The sequence below is a fragment of the Gadus chalcogrammus genome, chromosome 6, assembly GCF_026213295.1.
Source record: "Gadus chalcogrammus isolate NIFS_2021 chromosome 6, NIFS_Gcha_1.0, whole genome shotgun sequence".
In the NCBI taxonomy this organism is placed as follows: domain Eukaryota; kingdom Metazoa; phylum Chordata; class Actinopteri; order Gadiformes; family Gadidae; genus Gadus; species Gadus chalcogrammus.
In genome coordinates, this window is record NC_079417.1 from 9351627 (window position 1) to 9374010 (window position 22384).

General features: G+C 45.9%; 4 protein-coding genes across 5 annotated transcripts in view; 2 read left to right on the forward strand and 2 right to left on the reverse strand.

The window, feature by feature from the left end:
- The window catches only part of iqgap2 (IQ motif containing GTPase activating protein 2), a 35234-nt gene extending 25328 nt beyond the window's left edge, over positions 1 to 9906 (forward strand). The window contains exons 26-38 of the mRNA XM_056593369.1: positions 112 to 336; positions 686 to 826; positions 1302 to 1386; positions 1794 to 2023; positions 4858 to 4990; positions 5725 to 5827; positions 6108 to 6255; positions 6804 to 6891; positions 7052 to 7264; positions 7626 to 7786; positions 7939 to 8070; positions 8941 to 9049; positions 9158 to 9906. Coding sequence (XP_056449344.1) covers positions 112 to 336; positions 686 to 826; positions 1302 to 1386; positions 1794 to 2023; positions 4858 to 4990; positions 5725 to 5827; positions 6108 to 6255; positions 6804 to 6891; positions 7052 to 7264; positions 7626 to 7786; positions 7939 to 8070; positions 8941 to 9049; positions 9158 to 9271 — 1882 coding nt within the window. The 3' untranslated portion in view covers positions 9272 to 9906. The remainder of the gene's footprint in view (positions 1 to 111; positions 337 to 685; positions 827 to 1301; positions 1387 to 1793; positions 2024 to 4857; positions 4991 to 5724; positions 5828 to 6107; positions 6256 to 6803; positions 6892 to 7051; positions 7265 to 7625; positions 7787 to 7938; positions 8071 to 8940; positions 9050 to 9157) is intronic.
- A 152-nt stretch (positions 9907 to 10058) lies between these two features.
- Positions 10059 to 14376, forward strand: f2r (coagulation factor II (thrombin) receptor). Its single transcript, XM_056593370.1, has 2 exons — positions 10059 to 10175; positions 10626 to 14376. The coding sequence occupies exons 1-2, from the start codon at positions 10109 to 10111 to the stop codon at positions 11864 to 11866; spliced, it is 1308 nt and encodes a 435-aa protein (XP_056449345.1). The 5' UTR covers positions 10059 to 10108; the 3' UTR covers positions 11867 to 14376.
- Positions 12481 to 14368, reverse strand: LOC130384959 (uncharacterized). 2 transcript variants are annotated; one of them, XM_056593373.1, is made up of 6 exons: positions 14138 to 14360; positions 13861 to 14006; positions 13577 to 13638; positions 13227 to 13337; positions 12993 to 13094; positions 12485 to 12707 (listed from the first exon to the last, which is right to left on the reverse strand). In XM_056593373.1, the coding sequence occupies exons 1-6, from the start codon at positions 14246 to 14248 to the stop codon at positions 12676 to 12678; spliced, it is 564 nt and encodes a 187-aa protein (XP_056449348.1). In that variant the 5' UTR covers positions 14249 to 14360; the 3' UTR covers positions 12485 to 12675. The 2 variants fall into 2 exon arrangements, with proteins under 2 accessions (XP_056449347.1, XP_056449348.1); XM_056593372.1 differs by having other exon boundaries at positions 12481 to 13094; positions 14138 to 14368.
- An 866-nt stretch (positions 14377 to 15242) lies between the features above and the next one.
- LOC130384187 (uncharacterized) lies at positions 15243 to 17919 on the reverse strand. Its single transcript, XM_056592288.1, has 6 exons — positions 17747 to 17919; positions 17277 to 17434; positions 16888 to 16955; positions 16637 to 16765; positions 16313 to 16408; positions 15243 to 16026 (listed from the first exon to the last, which is right to left on the reverse strand). Exons 1-6 carry the CDS (start codon positions 17855 to 17857, stop codon positions 15905 to 15907), a joined length of 684 nt encoding a protein of 227 aa, XP_056448263.1. The 5' UTR covers positions 17858 to 17919; the 3' UTR covers positions 15243 to 15904.
- Between the last annotated feature and the right edge of the window lie 4465 nt (positions 17920 to 22384).

Here is a 22384-nt window from a genome sequence, read left to right on the forward strand (position 1 = left end):
CATTCATTAGTCATCAACCCGTGATATGGTTTATTTCTGTTGAACAAAGAGATGCCATTGCCCCGGACATCCCCTTTGACACAAACTGTACCCTCTGCGTCTCCCGCCCAGCTCCAAGGTGGACCAGATCCAGGACATCGTGACGGGGAACCCCACGGTGATCAAGATGGTGGTGAGCTTCAACCGAGGGGCCCGGGGCCACAACACTCTCAGGCAGCTGCTGGCGCCCGTGGTCAAAGACATCATCGAGGACAAGAACCTGGGCACCAACACCAACCCCGTGGACGTGTACAAGGCCTGGGTCAACCAGCTGGAGACGGCCACGGGCGAGGCCAGGTGGGGACTCTCCTCCTTTTCAGCTGGCATTACCACAACCACCTTTCGGTTGCAGATCGATTGTTTCCCGTTTGCAAAAAAAAAAAGAAAAAAGATATGCATATTCTATGTTATTGCATTTAGTTCAATTCGTTTTTTTAATTGTCATTATTTTTTAATAAGGAGTATTTACCTGTCTGTCTGTGTAACTATATATATCTCTTTATCTCTATATCTTATTGCACTGTGTCATGTAAGTGCATGACCGCAGATGCTCTGTTGGAGGAATAGTCCAAAAACAAAGAAAACAACATGGCCTGAGATGTCCTGTCCCTCTCTGACCTCCACCCCCCTGTGGCTCTCCCCTCAGCAAGCTGCCCTACGAGGTGACCCCGGAGCAGGCCATGGCCCACGAGGAGGTGCGCAGCCGGCTGGAGGCCTCCAGCCAGGCCCTGCGCGCGGCCACAGACAAAGTGCTCTCCTCCATCGTCTCCTCGCTGGACAACATCCCGTAAGTGACCGGCTCTGTTTTGGTGTCGAGGTCACGGTTTCCATTTTTCCGTTCTTTTTTTGCCTTGTTCTTAACTGCCTTGCCTAACTCCCATGGATGGTTGACTTTTTTTGGTTTGTTTAAGATGTGAAAAGAATACACAACATTAACAATATTTGATATGATCTAAACTGACTAGAATTGTTTAAAGAATATTTTGAGGGGAGCAATCGTTAGAGGGACATTTCCTCGTGACGTCCACTAGATGGCCCCCATGTCTGACACATTTCATTGGTATCAGTGGACTGATGGGGATGAGAAAATACATACCAATACATTACTTAAAATAATGAAACAATTTCATCTATTTCACCCAAACAGTTCAATTTTTATGTTCACCATCAAATGTTAGCGTCACTAACGGTCACCCAGTTTTGCATGTTGTTTTGGTTTGTGTTTGACGTCCCACCATGCTGTTTTGTGTTGCTGCATGTAGCTATGGCATGAGATACATAGCTAAAGTTCTGAAGAACAGCCTCCATGCAAAGTTCCCCGACGCCACAGAGGATGAGCTGCTGAAGGTACAGGGCTCGTCCGCTCATCGTCGTTCTCCGACCATCTCTTATCGCAGACTCTTATCATCATCTGTCTCTTCTGCAAACTGGGCTGTAGGCTTCTCCATGCATACACACATGTGTTGGATTCAATATTTCTTTCCTCTATTTACAATCAGACATTCAGAGTTGATAAAAACGACTCTCCATTCTTATTAAATAATACAGCGTAGGAAAAAGTGTCTGTTCAGACATCCAGTAATTGAACAATCATACATCATGTTATATATATATATTATCTATACTTTTTAATGCAGGCACTTTCCTCTTCTCACGTGTGTGTATTGTCCATACAAGTACGTCGAGGCGTAGGCGGATTGCTTCGGGCCATCGATTGAACTCAAACTGTGACACGCTGCGTTCCCTCCGCCCAGATCGTCGGCAACCTGCTGTACTACCGCTACATGAACCCCGCCATCGTGGCGCCGGACGGCTTCGACATCATCGACATGTCGGCCGGCGGGCAGCTGCACTCGGACCAGCGCCGCAACCTGGGCTCCGTGGCCAAGATGCTGCAGCACGCCGCCGCCAACAAGCTGTTTGAGGGGGAGACGCACATGACGCCCATGAACAACTACATCTCCCAGACTTACCAGAGGTTCAGGTGAGGGGGAGAGGCCCATGAACAACTACATCTCAGACCTAGAGAGGTTCAGGGGAGGGAGAGTCACACACGAACAACTACATCTCAGACCTAGAGAGGTTCAGGGGAGGGAGAGTCACACACGAACAACTACATCTCAGACCTAGAGAAGTTCAGGGGAGGAGGAGACACACATGAACAACTACATCTCTCAGACCAAGAGAGGTTCATGTGAGGGGGAGACACGCATGAACCCCTACAACTCCCAGACCTACGTAGGGGGGAGACAGATGCTGTACAGACACATTTGTTCTAAGCCTTAAGGTTGCAGGCCAGAATGTAAATGGAGGCAAAAATCCCTTGGACATTTTTAATCACACATTTTTAGGGTAAAGCCCAAAAGAAATTGCCTTGTTGGGACGGACTAAAATGGGGAATGTATTTCTGTCATGTTTAAAGCAAGCCAAAAAAAAAAAAAGCGAGCCTCGTGCTCCGTATGCTTTGCTCCGTTGAAACGATATGATCAAAAACAAAATCCACGCCCTGCCGAAACAGCGGTGTGCGATGTCCAGCATATTTAGCAGTCGGGCTCAAGCTTCGTATGTGCACTCTGTTGAAATACACAGGTTTAAAGTATGTGTTGCCTTCAATTGAGAAGTAAATCTCCCACGATTCAATAGATAATTTCTGTGACGATGAGCAGGAACTAGAATCATGTCAGGTTACTGACATCGGTTAAGAAGGGAAGTAGCTTTAAGGTGCAGACTTATCTGTGGCCATTGCCTTATCTTGTGTGGAAAGGATAGTGGGTGTTCGTAATTGCTGCTTATCATTTTGCGTAAGCTTCATTTCCTGTCTCTCTGGCTGACGATGCAGTATATCCCGCTGACCATAGGTTAATCTCAATAATAAGATGGCTAACATTGCACAATAATAAAGAAAGAAAAGTGTATCTCCCAAATTTACATCTGCACGTGTTCGAGACGGCAGGGCATCGCTGAGGGCCCTTTCCATCGTTTTAGGGATTCCCACAAGTGACCAAACGATACACAGCATCCACAATCGGTTTATGTCATATTATATTGTCCCAAAAGGGAAACTTTCTTTGCAACAAGGCATGATAGACGATACAAATACAGATGCATAAATTATGTAGAAACATCTGAACAGTGCTATTTTCAACACTTCTAACAATGTTACTGATTTAATACAGCAGCCATTTACTAGTTATTGAACGCATTTACTGGTTGCCTGTATCTGTCACTTATTGTGTGTTTATTGCTTGATATTGTTTTTTTTTTTTATATATATATATTGTAAAGATAAATATAGATGTTAATTCAACTTAATATTCAGTTTCTTCTCCCCACCAGAACCATGTAATCTTGGCACATGGGCACAAAACATATAATTTATAATAATTATAGAATAGTTTGAAAAACGCTTTTGAGTAGAGTAAAACAAAATATAACCTGTTTCTCTCAGCTCTGCTGAACTGAGGAAGCGCAAGTCACATTTTCAAATGAACCCTTTTTCAACTCTTTCTCTAATGGTTTTGTAAATGGTCCTTTGAGGGTAATGGCAGTATTCACACAACAGAAAAGGCTCCCCGGTCAACGATACTGGGCAGTTTATGCCCAATCCAAAAAAACATTCTGCCCGGTCGAAGAGTCCCTGGAGGGAATGAGATGAAATGAGAGTGTGATGAACCGAGTGTCCCGGTGAGGGTGAGGGATGGCTTGTACTGACGGGACGGACGGGCAGCGGAAGGAAGTTCGCCTGGGACAGGAAGGCACCGCTAAGGGAAAGCGCTCGCTCAGCAGAGGGGGGGGGGGTGACGTCTTTCAACACACCTCCCCAGACCAGCCATCACCACACAGAGGTCAAAAGGCCGCTGACGCAAAAGTAGGAGGTCTTGGATCATTCCGGTAAACGCCTCGGCACCCTCCTGCCCCTACTTTAGGCTTATCACGCTGCACACAAAATCTCATTGTTTGCCACGATTGTCATAACCGAGGCTTGTTTGTTCACATGGAACCTGCTGGCCTTCAAATGTCACAGTCTGATAACTGATAGGTCCCACTCACTTCACACCTGCTCAAAGTAAATAACTGAACTTATCGATATCTCTCCGAGCGTCTGAGAGACCCCAGGTAACCTCTACTGTGTTGGAAAACAATGGAGCAGCACTGTGAGATTTATTTAACTTTAACAAAGATTGAATTTTGTATATTATAATGGACCCTTAATTCCATTGTCCAGACTAAGCGTTGATCGAACTGTAAGTAACTAACGCTAACTGTAAGCATATTCTTATAGTTACCATTTTTAGAAGGCACAACATTTTGAATAAATTTTGTAAAAAGATAAAAAGGAGAGAAAAGTAATCACTATTTTACATAATGTCATACATGAAAATGTAACATGACTTCATGATGCCAAAACGTACATGCAGTATTTTGATTGTCGTGTTTTTTAAATGTTTCGCCCCAGTGTGAATCCAATCTTGAATATGACCTTATCCACATTAGGTCTGTCTGAGTATACCGATAGTAGTAGAAAAGTTTTCTTTTTGCAAAAGCAGAACACTGTTTTAAAGGAAGCCACCGTTGCTATGATTCGGGTCAATGATTAGGGAACAACAGTAGTACGAAACGGCCTCCCTGAGCCGAGCTCTTCCTGCTCTGGTTTCAGTTGTTCGCTACAGAGGTCACTCCTGGTCAAACCCTCTCAGTGCGAGCCTCCACTCTCAGCACCGTTGAAGGTGGAGAGGTGTTTAGTTAGAGGAGAGGATGGGCGTGCTGATTTGAAATGTGCCGTGGCGTCTGACCTCCCTTCCCTAATGTGCTTCGCAGGCAGTTCTTCCAGGCGGCCTGTGACGTCCCTGAGCCCGAAGAGAAGTTCAACGTGGACGAGTACTCTGACATGGTGACGCTCAGCAAGCCCATCATCTACATTTCCATAGAGGAGATCATCAACACTCACTCGGTAAAAACAAAGCATGTGCAGCTCCTTTTTTGGAATCGAGACACCAAGAGGTTAACAGATATTCTCTTGTCGTCGGCCTCACCCGACCCTCCAAAAGAAAACAGACCCTCCCCACCTCACCGCATGATTTGATTTGAACAGATGTTTTTCTCAGCCTTGATCTTGTGCCCGGAACAATAGACCATCCATTTTACTTTCTTTCCCATGATGTTGTTAGGGAGTGAAATGAGGATATGTGAAATAGCGGCACTCTATCTACGACTGCTATCTTATGACAGATGTCGTTTTCAAAAGCTGGGAAAGGAAGAGCACATGAGGATGTATCATTTTAGCCAAATTTTCTGGAACCTGATTGCTGTTCATATTTGTATTTTGTAGGCATGGTCGCAATTTTTTTTTTATGGCCTAGGATATCCTATTGATATAATGCTTGTTTTCTGAGATATTTCGTTTTTGAACACATTGCATCCTCAAGCATGCTCTCAACATAATAACCTAACCTCTTTCAGATTGTTGAAAGGGAGATCCTATTATATAATTACTATGTCAGTTTAGTTAAGAGAGTTACGTGGTGATGGTTAAGGTATTCAAACCCAGAACTTGCCTGCCTCCCCTTTATCCGTCTCTGTTGTAAGGCAATGAAGTTGTAATGTAATATACTATATATTCTAATTGTATTCTAGGTGAAGCAACGCTACATGAATAAAGTGCATCATAATGTGATTATTGTCTAGCTGCTGCTGGAGCACCTGGGGGCCATTGCTCCCGACCGCAGCGACCTCCTCCATGAGCTGCTGCAGGACCTGGGAGAGGTCCCAGACGTGGAGGCACTGCTGGGTACGCACGCATGCACACACATGCACGCACACATGCACGCCTACACACACGCCTGCCCACCTATACATGCCTGTACACCTACACACACGCCTTCACATCTACACACACACCCACACATCTACACACACCCACACACCTACACACAAGCCTGCACGCACGCACGCCTGCACACACACGGCCATATTAATAAATCCCTTTTTTCTTTTATATTTATATTTAGTCAATTGTTATAGGTTGTGTGTGTGTGTGTGTACTATATACTACAACGGTTTTCTTCCAGGTGAGGGGGCCCTAGATTCTAACGAGTCTAAAACCAACAGAGAGACCACCCTGAGCCAGCTGGCCAAGACGGAGATCTCGCTCACCCTGACCAGCAAGTTTGAACTTCTGGAAGGGGATGACAAGGACCTGAAGAGTCTAATGACAAAGTATGTCCTCTTCATAACCAAAGTATGCTTTCCAGTCATGGGGAAGAAGATAAATTATTCTAGCTGCTTCTGTGGTCTGACGCTAGTAGATATCACTAGGGGTCACAGCGTGGGTCTTCAGAGTCTCGCTATCTCTTCCTGCCAACACAGGAAGTGCTGTGGTGTTCGGGTTTATCTCGCCTTTAAAGATGCAGACATTTTATAATAATTGTACAGATGTCCTTATTCATGTTAATGAGGTTGGTGTGTTAAATGTGCAATTATTCAGAAATCCTCAAAATGTTGCATTCATTCAATGTCGAAGTGTGTTTGGAGATTAAATGAGGTAAGACATTTGTAACAGAAACTAGAAATAAGTCCTTTGGGAGTCTTTGTCCTGGATCTCATGAATAATAGTTGTTGGATTTCTACTGAATAAGTCACAATAATGACAATTAACAATTATAAACAGAATCCTACTTTTGTGTTGCATTTGTCGGAATGTAAATCATTGGTTTCCTTTACGACAACAAGAAACTTAAACCAAACGTTTGATGGTTCTGTTCCAGGACCAAGAAGCTGATCGTGGATGTGATTCGAATCCAGCCCGGCGAGACACTAACTCAGACCCTGGAAACTCCTGCAGCTGCTGCACAGGTGACTTATCCTCCTCCACTTCTGAACACCCTGGTGTCTAGCCTTAAATAAACACTTGCATCGCTCAATAAAATGTGTCAAAGTTCACGGGTTGAGGGCATTATTCGTTCCTAGTCTCAATCCCCATATTCTGGACCCCCCCCCCCCCCCACACATCCAGGAATCTGAGCATGCCCAGATCGTGGAGCGCCGAGCGGCGCAGGACGCGCAGACGCCAGAGGGGCTGAAGACCAACCAGATGGTGCTGGAGGACGCCCAGCTGCCCCTGGAGCAGAAGAAGAGAAAGATCCTGAGGAACCTTCGCACCCTGGAGCAGGCCGGCTGCATCGCCGAGGGCAACAAGTACCAGGACCTCATCAACGAAATATCAAAGGTGAAAAGGGGCGGCATGTAGCTCGGGAGGCAGAGCGGGTTGGCTAATAACTAGGTTGCTAGTTTGATCCCCAGCTCGATCGAGCTAGCTGTCGCTGTCGACGAGCTAGCTGTCGCCTTGCATGGCTGACGCCGCCGTCGTTGTGTGAATGTGTGCATGAAGGCGTGTGTTTGGGTGAATGTCGGGCAATATTGTAAATTGCTTTGGGTGGCCTCAGGTTACAAAAAAAGCAAAAAAAAAAAAAGCAATATAAATGCATTCCATTTACCAGAAGCCCCTCGTCACGATGAAGGCCCGCTTCGAGCACATCCTGTGATTTGAAGCACGGTGAGAACGGCGTTGTTTATCTCCACGTGTGTAGGACATCCGCTACCAGAGACGCTACCGGCAGAGGAGGAAGGCGGAGCTGGTGAAACTGCAGCAGACGCTGACAGCGCTCAACTCCAAGGCGGACTTCTACCAGGACCAGACCAACTACTACGACACGTACATCAAGACCTGCCTGGACAACCTCAACAGGAAGTGAGTCCTCCCTACCCTCATCGTTTCCCCCTGCGTGGCAAGCATGAAGTTGATTTTTTTTTTTTGCGTTTCGAACGTTGGTTATTGTCACGTTTTCCCTTACGTTTTTAGGACAATTTTTGTACATAATTGTCGCTGTGCGTTGTCGCCAGGAACTCACGGAGGTCCATCAAAGGGGAGGAGAAGGGCAGTAAGAAGCTGAAGCAGCAGTCCCTGAAGTACACGGGCGCCCGGCTCCACGAAAAAGGAGTGGTCCTGGAGATAGAGGGCCTGCAGGCCAACCAGTAGGTTCAGCTGCCTCTCTCTCTCTGGGAACTGAGGGAGAAACCCAAAACGAACATGCTGCCCTACTTCGTGGTCAAATTCTTCAGCAGTGTGACTCACACATTCACACATTCATACCAACAGGCCACATATGCCCTTACCAATTAAAGAGGCTTCTCTATCATCTTAGGGAGGGATCCTGAGCCTAGGGAGGCGTCCAGCTCAAAGCCATTCATCATGTGTCAATTCTATAGATACGAGCGGTCAAGATGTTCGAGAGACCCAGAAGCTCAAGGCCACGAAGAAAAGTGTGTTCCCAACACATAGCCGCAAGAGATCAGCATAGAGTACACATATGGGTATCCAGGAGGGGGGAGTTCAGAACCATGCTTAGCCAATCAGAGCACATGAACAAGTCCACCTGTGATTGACAGGCAAGATGGCTTCCTGAACCAATCAGAGAAGGGATGCCCTGATTAAATGAGCCAGGAGCTAGCGGTCCTTAAACTAATTGGCTTAGATAATATTGTAGGCATGCGCAGAAAACGATTAACAATATTCTCACAGTGCATTTAAATCACCATAAACTGAAGGACGTCTATGGCATTTCTTAAAATTTACATTAAAATAATCCTTCTTTAACTTTTTCTATAATTTTTTCACTGCTACCTTCTCCCTTCTCCCTTATTCCTAAAACTCGTTAATTAAAGGGATCTCTCTCTTCCTCTCAATCCATTTGCCCTGCCGGGGAAAAGATGAGATATTGTCAACAGTTTGAAAAAGTTACATTGCGCAGGTCCTAATGTCAATACTCTAAAGGAATTGCACAGACAATATTTTAAATAACTGACATAAATGTGTTCCTTTTTTCCTTAAATGTTTCTCTTCAGGTTCAAAAATGTCATGTTTGAAATTGCGCCGAGCGAGGAGGTGGGAGACTTTGAGGTGAAGGCCAAGTTCATGGGAGTTGAAATGGAGAAGGTCCAGCTTCATTTCCAGGTAAAACTAAATACCTGGCTTACATTTTCCTCTAATCATTTATTTGAGTCACATTATTAGATAAGGTTCAGGAACTTATTGTTAACCTTCTGGGTTTCCTATGTGCAGGACCTGCTCCAGTTACAGTACGACGGGGTTGCCGTCATGAAGATGTTTGACAAAGCCAAAGTGAATGTGAACCTCCTCGTCTTCCTCCTCAACAAGAAATTCTATGGGAAGTGAGGGGAGACCAAAGCAACTCAATATATATTAGATATTTTAAAAGCGCCTTCTAACAGTGGGGCCGAGATTGAATGTGTCTGAGGTGTGGAAGCTGACTGATAAGTTGCACATGGAAGTGCAGCGATGGTAAACTGGGGGACTCGACAGCAGTGGTGCTTCACACTGATTGGCTTATTCACTTTAAAACCAAAATGTAATTTTAATTTGTTTTTTGTGATGTCTAATTACGTTTCTTATGCTTGTTTTTTTTCCCACTGGGTGATTGTAAATGGAATATATGTATTTTAAATTGTAGACCTATAATGGTAGGCTATGAATGTTTTATATGTGAAGCTATTATGTGAAGAAATTATACATTGAATCTCTAGTTTTGACCTGAATTTAAAAGGGATTTAGCAGAAACGGCCCTGTTACTCAGCATTGACCACTGATGTTCAGTAGTTTACCAGTGCCTTTTTAATTCAGAAAATGCATATCGGTCAATTTTAAAGAACGGAACTTTTTTAAATTAAAAACCTGTGCTATAAGATGATTGTTTAGGTAGACAAAGAAAAGTATAAGTGATAAATAAAATATTTCTCTAATATAAAGTTGTTATTCAGTGCTAATAAATGACAAATGTCTAAATCTTTGTCTCTATCTCCATTATGAATGACCTTACTTTGACTTCAAGTTACTTTCGCCACTTCGTCACGGAGGGGGGTGTGGCACGGAATGGGGGCGTGGCCGATAGACTAGGCGCTCCTTTTCTAAACGGAACAATACAATATATTTTATCGGGAGCAGTAAAGTTCGCTGTTTTTTAACCAATTCTATTTCGTTAAAGTAGGAGAAAACATGGATCAGACGATAGTTATACTTGCATTGTGTTTTCTGCAGACCAACGCATTTATTCCTCATAATGGTAAGTTAGATGTTGTAAATGTGATCGGCCATCAAATTGCAGATGACTCGTCGGAGGTATTCACTCCGTTGCTGTTTCAAATGACCGAATATCATCTTGACATTATCCGCTGTTGGTCATGTCAATTAGCATTTCATAAACGTGTTATTATATCTGTCTATATTATCATGTAAGTAAATAAGTAAGTAAAGCTTTATTTATATTGCACCTTTCAAAACCTTGGTTACGAAGTGCTTAACTAGTGCACATGAGACCAATAGGCCTACATCTGTCAAATTTACAAATGTATTGGATGTGTCCTTGTTAAGCACTTTGTAAGCCAGGTTTTAAAAAAAACCATGTAGGGACATATTTTATATTTTTATTGAATGTACACTGTAAAAAATAATAAAATAATATGTCCCTACATGATGCAACAAAGTTGTAATTAATCAATCATATGTTTGCTAGGCTCCATCGGGCCCAGGCCGAGGACGTTTGGTGGGCACTATGTAACGGTCACTGAAGAGTCGAAATGGGAATTCTTTGATTTGCCGGAGAGCAACGAGCTTGATGATGAATACTCCGGCTCAGGTAGCGGGCCGGTAACAGTCGGGGGGCCCGTCACCTACTACGAAACAAAGAAACAATTCCGGCTTTCACCCAAGGCCAAAGAATTCCTCCAAGGAAAGCTATCGACCGCTGTGGTCCCCACTGTGTACACGTTTGTGGTCATCATCAGCGTACCCCTCAACCTCGCCGCCGTGATCATGTTTCTGCGCCGGAAGCGTCCGAGGAAAACCGGGGTGATCTACATGCTGAACCTGGCCTTCGCCGACCTCCTGTTCGTGCTGGTGCTCCCCCTGAAGATCGCCTACCATTATCAGGGCAACAACTGGGTGTTCGGGGGCCTCCTGTGCCGGGTCGTGACCGCCGCCTTCTACTGCAACATGTACTGCTCTGTCCTCCTCATGACCTGCATCAGCGTCGACCGCTTCATAGCCGTCGTCTACCCCCTGGACGCCCTGACGTGGCGCCGCCCGAGGACGGCCTACACCACGTGCGCCGCCATGTGGCTGCTGGCCCTGGGAGGCGTGGCCCCCCTGCTCATCTCCGAGCAGAGCATCCCCCTGCCGGAGCTGGGCATCACCACCTGCCACGATGTGCAGGACACGGAGCAGCTGCGCACCTACTACCTGTACTTCTTCCCCGCCTACACCTGCCTCTTCTTCTTCCTGCCGCTCGTCTTGACCGCCGTGTGCTACGTTCGCATCGTGCAGGCGCTCGCCGCCGCCAACGTGGCCAACGGCTCCAGGAAGAGTCGCGCGGTGATGATGGCCGTGGCGGTGCTGGTGGTGTTCGTGGCGTGCTTCGCGCCCTCCAACGTGCTCATGATGGTCCACTACCTGCAGCTGGCGCGCCACGCCGCCGCCGACGCGTCCTACCTGGCGTACCTCGTCTCCACGTGCGTGGGTACCCTGAGCTGCTGCCTGGACCCCCTCATCTACTACTTCGGCTCGTCCCAGTGCCAGAGGCAGGTGATGGCGTTGTTGACGTGTAGAGACCTGGCCGGAGTGGAGGCCGGCTCCTCGCACTCCGCTAGCAGCCGACTGAGCAGCGGCAGGAGGCAGACCGAGAGCACCAGGTCAACCAAGATGGAGAGTGTGCAGGATAGGACCTTAAGGGACCAGTGCAGGAAGCTGGTCTCTTGAGGCGATGGGAGGATGGAGCGAGAAGCTGTGACCGGCTGTTTTTCAAGAGAACAGCAGCAGCTATTTGAGATTTGAGCAGTGCTTTGTGTAGGCGACATGATTACAGAGAGATTTGTATGATCGAAAGAAGGGAGAGGCTACTGACACACTCTGAAGTACAGTATATGGAATGAAAATTCCAGTACCTGGTGGTGGCGGAATTTTCTGTATTAATCTGTTTTTTTTACTTCACCTTGCCAAAAGTGTATATCTTAATGATGTTCATGTATATAAATGTTTGTTAAGTCACTTTCTATCGCGGACAGAGGGTGGCATGTAGGTGATGGAGCCTATGGCCCACTGAGCCCTTGCTTTTGCAGTATTATGAATGTTACAACGGCAACACTGTGATTGTATCTGTGGGAAAAATTACCACCTATCGCCAAAGGTCTTGCCAAAGAGGACAAAACTGAAAACTTTGAGATTGCAACTTTAAGTGTACATATAACTAATTTGTTTTGAATAAGACCGTATTAGAGCAAGTTTAAGCCAGACATCTAGGTCATATTGTCTACCAATCTAAAGTAGGGGAAACCTTTCACGAAAAATAGACACATTTTCATTTTGAAAGGATTATAGACACAATTAAGTTGTAAATTATACATTTTTATTGAATCCGTTATTAATAAGTATAATTATTAGCAAGAGATCCCCAAATAGTATTATTTGGTTGACAATAAAAGCAAAGCAAATATACTTTTACTTTCCTTCTGGTTCTGCTTGTTAGTCTACTAGTATTAAAGACACATCGCTCCCCATTTTACCCTTGCTTATTCTGTACGCTCCTTGTCTTTGCACAGCTCTGTGGAAGAAACAGGACAAACAGGATGTTTATTCCACTGGCATTTCCTGACCATCTTCTGCATACTGTATAGCAGTACTCTAAGAACATCATCGCTGTAAGGAAGAACGTTAAGGAAACGGTGCATCTCTCTCTCAACATTACCACCTTGTGGTTACATAGGATATTAGGTCTTCCATGGGAAGTGAGCTTGTAACCAAGGGGTTGCAATAAGCAGGGATTCTACCATATATATCCATACTTTAATAGAGTGGGAAGAAGAGGGGAGTAAATTAAGGCACTGACCTGTTTTACCATCATAGCTGTGGTAATTTTCCGGGAAGTTCAAACATTCAACCTGTTTCTTGAAAATGTCAACATCCTTCGAATCCATTTTACCCGTCCTTGCTAAAATAAATAGAGAAAAGTAAAAAATCAACACAGGTGCAATTTGAAATATTGGGAATAAGGAGGCACTGCTGGTAGAGGTAAGTTCATGAACGTTAAAAAATATGAGGTTTGGATGTGATGAGGACTTACTGAATTGCATGATGTATCTTCCAGTTGCATCTCCATTCCTAAAGGTGTCCGTCCACAGCAAACAGTCTGGGCATGTGTGGAGGATATGTCCTTTGTGGTTGGACAGATTCTCTTGGAAAAACAACACCATAGATGGATTTGAATATCATTCGATTGGTCATTGAATATACAACGTTTTCTATGCCGTGAAAGTAGGGCATATCGATTGATAAAGACCGGCTTTTATTGGTGAAATTAAGTTGATTGATATTATCTTCCAATAGTATTCTTGGTAAGTGTTTATACTATAGGCCAGAAAGAAAGTTCTGTTATAGTATTGTATGGCTATAGTGTTCTCATAGGCTACTTACTGCGGAATGTGGTCGCAACTCCTGAGACTGTCCCGTTCGTCTCTCCATAGATGCAGCGGTTACTGAAAGGTCACAAGTGGCACATCGACACGTGAGGAAGAAAATAAAACATAGGAGACCATTTAAAAAAAAGGAAAATGTGTGGAAAAAAAACTAATGTAATTTAACAACAAACTCATGGATGTTGTTTTCGGATGAGTGCCACTAACATATCCATCATACTATTTCAAATGCTTCTACAATTTAAACAGATGTAGTAATTATAATAAAGTGACTGCACTTACTAGCAGTGGTCGCCCCAACGCAGGGTCACCAGCTGACTGTCCTGCGTGGGAGACAGCTCTATCCAGGAGCTCTTCATCGCGTCCAGAGCCTTGCGGTATGGCATGGGGTCCCCGGACCCCATCACGTACACCCACTTGCCAAACACCTGCATGTACAACAACATTTTGTAATCATGGGACTGTGAAAGATCAAAAGAAATGAACGATGATTCAAATAATCTTTCAACAGCCATTCGCATGAGTCAACGTTTCTTTGTTTTTTCTTTTTCTTTCTTACCAGCGTGGAGTCCTCTGGTATGTACGGTTTGACCAGATCTTCACAGTCGGGTGCTGATGCGGCACCTAGGGGTGCGAGCGCCAAGAGCAACACGGCAACGCACACATCCATCTTCAGCGGGAGAGGTGAAGTGATGAATGGAGAGGACGAGGAGCCCACCAGAGCACTGAGCGGGGCTGCAGGGTCTCAGCAGAGCCAAACCACCTCTTTTTTTTTTTTTACTTTCGACTTCAGAGGTTCAGAACATTGCAAGTGCTTACGTGAAATAGGAGGAAGAGGAGGAGGAGGAAAAGGAGGAGGGAAGGGTTGGGAGGGGGCAAATGAAGAGGAGGGCTGTCAGGGAGGAGGGAGAGGAGCAGAACGAGATGGGGGAAGAGGAGGAGCTGGGGGAGGAGAGGGCGGATGAGGAGGCGGAGGAGGTGGCGGAGGAGGAGGAGGAGGAGTAGTTGGGTGATGAGGAGGAGGAGGAGATAGAGGGGGAGGTTGAGGGGGCCGACGAGAGGGGGAAGGATGGGTTGATGAGAAGGGGGAGAATGGGGGTGATTTGGAGGAGGAGGAGGCTGACGATGAGGAGGAGCAGGGTGATGAGGAAGAGGATGATTAAGAGGACGGCGGAGGCACTGAAGAGGAGAGGGCTGGTGAGGTGGCCGATGAATAGTAAAGGGGAAGACATTTTATGGCCCTTCTCGAAGTAACAAACAAAAAGTCGCCTTTCACAAGACTTGCAGATTTCTTTCACTCTGATGAATAGCTTCCTTGGGGAGTCTGGCATTGTTGGCTGCCATAGCTACTTGCTCTTGCCCTGGAAAGAACTCTGTCCCATTGACATGTCTTTAGTCCCAGTCGGGGAGGAACTCCAAAGCCATCCTCTGCAGCTTTGCCGGGAAGTTTGTAGGCCATGTTGTGTTGAGGTGGGGACTACATTAGAGTCACTTGACACCCTCACTTTGTCCCACTGTTGTTGACGTGGACGTTGCCGGGCAACCATCCCCGCTTAGTACGGAGAGTTAGACCGTAGGAATGAGTCAGCACAAGCTGTCCTTACATCTCAACCGCTCACCTTAGAAGTCATTGAAATGGATATGAACGATACTGTAGTGGATTAAAATAGCACCAAACACATATCGGGATATAATGTTTCTTTATTGTATGAACATCTGTAATAATCCTACATTTATCCACAGAAGTCATCTTTCAGAACATCACAACTACTGCATACACATTTGTAAGATACCAGTTTGAACAAAACACCTCTCCCAACTTATCGATCAGTGTTTTTCAAGCGTTTTCACTACCTCGTCTTAACATGGCATAAGCCCAACAAAACTAAGACAGAATATTAATATATACTGTTACCTATTATGGGGGACTACTCAAACTTAAAGGGGACATATCATACCACCAGGTGCGAGTGTGATTTGCCATCACAAGCTGTTTTCAAAATGTGCAGCATTGTGACATCACAAGTGGGCGTGTCCACCTAGATGTATAACGGATAGATGAGCAACGTTTGCTACAGTCCACTGGGTAGGCTGGTAGACTGATCTGTCCAGCACACATCTAGGTGGACACGGCCACCTGTGATGTCACAATGCTGCACATTTTTAAACCAGCTTGTAATGGCTAATCACACTCACACCTGGTCGTATGATATGTCCCCTTTAACTACCATTGTACTCTTACTGACACGCTCTCATGAGTCATGGTGTATCAGTCACTAATAATTCATTTTTCATGTTTGGGGTGGGGGGGGGGGATTGACGCTGTCTATTTAGCTTCAGGCGCGGTGGTCTCTTCCTCTTCCTCGGGAGCAGCAGCGGGAGGCGCAGGGGAATCTTCAACAACTTCCTCAGCGGGTTGAGCAGGTTCCCTTTCGTCAGCACAAAGGTCTGAAAGAGAGAGTGTGGGAGAGAGAGAGAGAGAGAGAGAGAGAGAGAGAGAGAGAGAGAGAGAGAGAGAGAGAGAGAGAGAGAGAGAGAGAGGGAGGTAATAGTTTAGATTCACACTTTTTATTGCAACAACAGCAGCTCCCAACAGGATGCAAAACGAGAATAAGTAGCAGGCAACGTCACAATAGAAGCCCATGTCTTAAGTTTGCTGACTTGCTCTGATCCGTCGAGAGGATGGTTCTGAAGGGAATGAGGGGCTATGAGGGGTACATTTCGTTCTGCTCACCTGTGCCTCCGTAGAATAATTCAGGAACGAACTTCAGACACTCAGCCTGCTTCTTGTACTTCTCCAGCTCAGCCGGCTCAAGTCCTCCGGTCCTTGCTGTTTGGTAGAGAGAGAGAGAGAGAGAGAGAGAGAGAGAGAGAGAGAGAGAGAGAGAGAGAGAGAGAGAGAGAGAGAGAGAGAGAGAACGAGAGAGAACGAGAGAGAGAGACGGAGAGAGAGAGGAATTGTGAAGCGGATTCAGCATCAGTGTTTTGTTGCGCACAATGATGAAAAAGTGCGTAGGGACCATAAAACCAACGGAGCACTCGGTGAAGAGGAACTCACTGAAGAGGAAGAGGTAGCGGCCCTTGGTCTCCCCGTCGGGGAGGAGGGTGGTGTCCTCGGACAGAAGGCACTCAGAGCAGGACTCGTAGTACTTGCCCTCGTGGTAGGACGTGTGGCCGTTGATGTTGACTGTGAACGGAAAACACAACGACAGGTGTCGACGAGTTAGCGCTTTTTTCGCCGAATGGTGTAGTCGCTTTGGATCGCTTTGGTCTGAAAGAGACAGGCGCTCAAACGGTTGTATGACGCACATGTTGTGTGGCTGGTCATGCCGGAGATGGTGCCGTTGGCCACTCCCTGAAGGCACTTGTCCTCGCCGCTGCAGGAGGGTGACAAACATTATCTGCTTTGAATATCAATTCAGTTATTGAAAGAGTGATTTATGAGGGGCCAACTGTATGGGAATGACTTGTAAATATAAACAAATAAATAAATAAAGGGTTAGAAATAAAATAAAATTGATTGCAAAAAAACTGTAGCGTTTATGTTTTATTATATTTATATTTATTTTGTGTGTTTGGGAGAAGGAGAGAGAGGGAGAGAGGGAGAGAGAGAGAGAGAGAGAGAGAGAGAGAGAGAGAGAGAGAGAGAGAGAGAGAGAGAGAGAGAGAGAGAGAGAGAGAGAGAGAGAGATTCCTACTCAGTTGTTCCCTTCAGGCGGTCTGCCCAGTAGATGGTCATGACTCCGGTATCTGTGGAGGCGGATAAATCCACCCAGGAGCTCTTCACAGTCATCAACTCATTCTTCAGGCCGGGCTCGTCCCAAGCCCCCGCATGAAGCACCCATTTTCCATAAATCTGACACACAATGACGGATCAATGCTTGGACAATTTAAAGATAACTATTCAAAGAGGCAAGAGACAATTTAAAGAGAACATGGAATTACGTATCGAATTCTCGTCTATAAAAATAAATAGTGCACGGTCCTATAATTACCATAAATTATATCGTTTGAAGGATGAGTGGCTATGAAGTTTTAAGAAAATAAAGATTGGACGCCAAATTCAATCTAGAGAATGAAAACAATAAGCAGCTTCAACCTATGCACGCTAAAGCTTCATGCTTCTGACGGCGAGTAGCAATCAGCGCAGAAAAGGACAAATACTTACAGGGCTGTGGCTGTCCAGAACCAAAGGCTTGACAAGTTCGTCACAGTCCAGCTCGGCTGCGACGCAGAGGGAGGTAAGGGCCAACAGAGCTACGGCAAGCTGTGCAGCCATGGTCAGATGCAAGTGCGTGGGGAGCAGGACTGTAATGTCAGGGATGCTGCCAAAGTGTGCCTCCTCAAAAGCACCAGGGGAGGTGTTCCATAACAGTGGGCTGGGCCAAACACACACACACGCGCACATGCACGCACGATAGCACGCGCATACACGCACGCCCCCCCCCCCCCCACACACGCACACGAACACGCACACACACACACACACACACGCACACGCACACGCACACGCACACGCACACACACACACACACACACACACACACACACACACACACACACACACACACACACACACACACACACACACTCTTGTTTACATTCCCATGGAAACAAATGGTGTTGGACATGGATAAGACATGGTTGAATCCCCTCCTGTACAGAGATTTCAAATCCTGTGTTCAGTTCCTTTCAGCATGGGCTGTATGTCCTCCCATTACATAACACTGGCAGACCCAGCCATGGGAGATATAGAGTAATGAGGGCTGGGCCTTTTTATAGCCTGTGAATAGCCTGTCTTGATAAACACACACACACACACACACACACACACACACACACACACACACACACACACACACACACACACACACACACACACACACACACTCACACACACACACACACACACACACACACACACACACACACACACACACACACACACACACACACACACACACACACACACACACACGCACACAATACAAAGTAATCCAAAAATGATTGGCCAATGTATAACTTTAAGGTCATTGATTTATATGTGGTTGTCACAACTTGTCTGCATAGTAATACTGAATCGCAAATATATAGATTTATTGATTTGTGTCACGTTGCCCTGTGCCTCTTTTGTGTTGCTGTCTGGTTGTAAACACACTTTGAACCTCATTGGACCATTGGTCCCTTTCAGACCCTGATGAGGATACATCCCCATGTTAATATTCCTCCTGACACGTCTGCATGCGAGTGGTTCACGCAATGATTACACAAAGATTGTTAAGGGTACATTCTTTTTATTAGCCTCTCTGTGTGTGAATTCAACAAAGTTCAGAAAGAACAACAGGTTCTACAGATTCAAACGACAGGTCTTTACTCGTCTTCCTTCACGGGTTTCTCTTCTTTCTCCTCCGGGCACAGATCTGAAACACAGGGAGAGACGGTGGCTTCGTTAGTTCCTTCACCGCGTCAGGAGGACGGAGCCGGTGCGTGGGTTGTGGAGTAACAGATCTCGGATCATCAGAGGTCATAGACTCTCAGCAAACAACCAGGCAGAGTGGTAAAGGCACAAAAAAAGGCTTTTTTTGCGGGTTTTGTTTGGTTCGAGATGAAGGGAACGACATCTCACCTGTGGTGCTACCCATGTGCAAGCCTAAGGTGAAATTGAGACAGGCGGCCTGCTGCTTGAACATTTTGAGGTCGGGCAGACTCAGGTTGCCGGATCTGGCTGTTCACAGGGAGAGCGAGGGGGAGAAGGGAGAAGGGTTAGCTGGGGTCGGCTGTGGTGGTTGTTCTGTGCTAATTCACTGAGCCACAGGTCATGTGTATTCTGGATCGAACCCTCAGTTACCCCACTTATTCAAAATGTGTCAATTTCAATTCTGTTTATACCCCAAGAGTATTTTTGACTCTTTCGCAAAAAGAGAAACTGTGTGTGAAGTATGTGTGGACAACGCCACCTAGCAAATCGCTTACTGAAGATGAACAGATGTTTGCTGTCCGGTAGGCCGGGGCTTGTGGTGGTGTCCGTCCACAGGAGGCAGTCGGGGCAGGTCTCCAGGTGATGGCCGTCCATGAGGAACGTGTGGTTCTCGAAGGTGTCTACGGAAGGGGAACACAGCTAGCGTGTCAGAGACCCTACTGCAGTTTTGAGAGAGCACCTGGAGCTGATGCCAGTGTTTGTACTTACAGGCTAAGTGGAGCCTGTCTCCTACGGCGGTGAGGTTTGCATCGAAATGAATGCATTTTCCGTCCCTAGAGAGACAAGGGATGATATTATTTAGAACGCTAATTGGATTATTTACACCTTCATACAAAAAGAAGAAAATGAATACACTTTTTCTGTTGGTTTCCTTTTGCAAACAGAGAAGTCAACAAAGTCTGTGCAAACACAGATTGGCTTTGCCTTTATAACGATCGAGACCTTACACTCTGTCTGCAAACTCCAAGGTTTCGGGGGCATCAGTGGGATAGCGCTTCGGATTAATCCAGGACGAACTGAAGGTCTTCAGTTTGGCCAGTGATTCCTCTGTATCCGTGGTCCCCGCGTAGAAAATCCATTTCCCTAAAGACTAGTCCATTGAGAAAAAAAACAAAACATTGTTCCGACACGCAAGACCACTCACCGAACTGAGGTGTTCTGACACACAGGACAACTCACCGAACTGAGGTGTTCTGACACACAGGACAACTCACCGAACTGTGGTGTTCTGACACACAGGACAACTCACCGACCTGAGGTGTTCTGACACACAGGACAACTCACCGAACTGAGGTGTTCTGACACACAGGACAACTCACCGAACTGAGGTGTTCTGACACACAGGACAACTCACCGTTCCGAGATCCGCCAGGGGCTTGACCAACTCATTGCAGTCGGGTTGGGAGGCGACGCCGAGACAGGCGAGAGCCAGGGCAGCGAGGACCAGCTGAGGAGCCATGCTGAGTGTTGGACCAATGCTGAGGGTGGACCGATGCTGCAACGAAGGAAGCAGAGTGACTGTGGCGTTCAGCAGCTCAGAGGAGGCTTATATACAGGAGAAGACCGGTCTTGTTGCTGGTCTGGGAAGAGGAGGGCTTCTTTGGCACATGACAGTCACCCAGGGGGTGGAGGGGGGCGTTTGGGGGCGTTTGGGGGTGAGGGAGAGAGCGGAGAAGAGAAGAGAAAGAAAGAAAAAACGTAAGAAAATATTTTTTGCATTTGAAAGGGAAAGTAGGCGCTGGGATCGTGTGGTGTTTCCGTCTACTTTTGCCTTGGACTGATACAGGCTGTCCTGAAATAACCTGGTTGTTATTGTCGCTCAGTGTTTGATCTGTCTCCAGTCGCGGCACGGGGCAGACTTGTGCCTTTTTCCCGAATCACAAAAGCTTTGTTCTGCAGGGATAGAGTTTGCTTTTATTTTAATACTGATAATGATAATTCATTGCAATCATATATTTATTTCCAAGACACCTGTAGCACTTATACATAGTTAGAGTGTGTGTGTGTGTGTGTTTGTGTGTGTGTGTGTGTGTGTGTGTGTGTGTGTGTGTGTGTGTGTGTGTGTGTGCGTGTGCGTGTGCGTGCGTGCGTGCGTGCGTGCGTGCGTGCGTGCGTGCGTGCGTGCGTGCGTGCGTGCGTGCGTGCGTGCGTGCGTGCGTGCGTGCGTGTGTGTGTGTGTGTGTGTGTGTGTACTGTCACCCAAGGATGAGGAGTTGTGTCCTTACAGGGCCCGACCAGGGCCACCAAAGGAGAGGAGGGTCAAGTCAGGCCGGTCTCCCAAGTACCAGAAGAGAGAGCTGGATGCAACAGGTGTTTATTGTTTTTGTGTATTTGAAGCAGAGTTATCGGTTTAGCTTCAGTAACAAGCTTTTGTTTCACAAATTCACAGCAATCAATTTGACGTTGAATTCCCTGCTTTCTAAATTGTAATATATGTGTGAAAGGTAGTACTGGCTTTGAATTCCTAGACAGATTTAATTCCGTTTTTACTTTGTTTTTTTTAGCATTCAGTGCAGATTTGAAAATACCAAAACATCAATAACACCAAAGAAGAGGTCTCTAGTTACAGAGAGCAAAAAAATAAACAATAATAATTGTAAATGTAGACATAACAAAATGTGTTGTTGTTTCCCAAGACGGAATGTTCATTTTCTATCGTCTGATTAATAAGCCGCCTGTCCCCCATGGAGGAGGTCTTCCTGGGCCACCTCTCAGTACGTGCCATAGTCGGGGTGACCTGGCCCAGATACCACCAGCCGGGCCCGTCCCTTGGTCTGGAGGAGGTTCTGCCCCAGCAGGCCAATCCAATCCGATCCCAGCGACCGGTGGTGGCTCGCTATTCTCCAATGTACCGTGTTGCTTTGGTGATAATATGTATATCACCATACAGCAGGCGAGTTCAATATATATAGCAATGCACTGTTGTCATATGGCTAAATACTGAAACCTTTGTGGAAATGTTGTTGTGTAGACATGGAGTATAAGAACTGTTGATAAGAATACTTAAACAGCCTAACCCTAAAACCCAACCAAACCCCTACCCTTTTTATTTTTTATTGAAACAAATAATTCAAACAAGTAATGTCAGCATATCAAGTAATCTATCGTTGTTTGTCAGAATGTAATCTGAGCCTTTCAATGGCTACAACAAGCACTTTTAGAGGACATACAATGACTTAGTGCTATTGCCCCAAAGGATTCCATAAAGATATTTTTGGCAGATTACAGCTGCAGCATTTTTGCCCAATACTGGACAAAACAAAAATAATGTCTGCATTAGTGCATTAGACCTAAAATGATTGAGTATAGTCCAAGATTTTTGTTTTA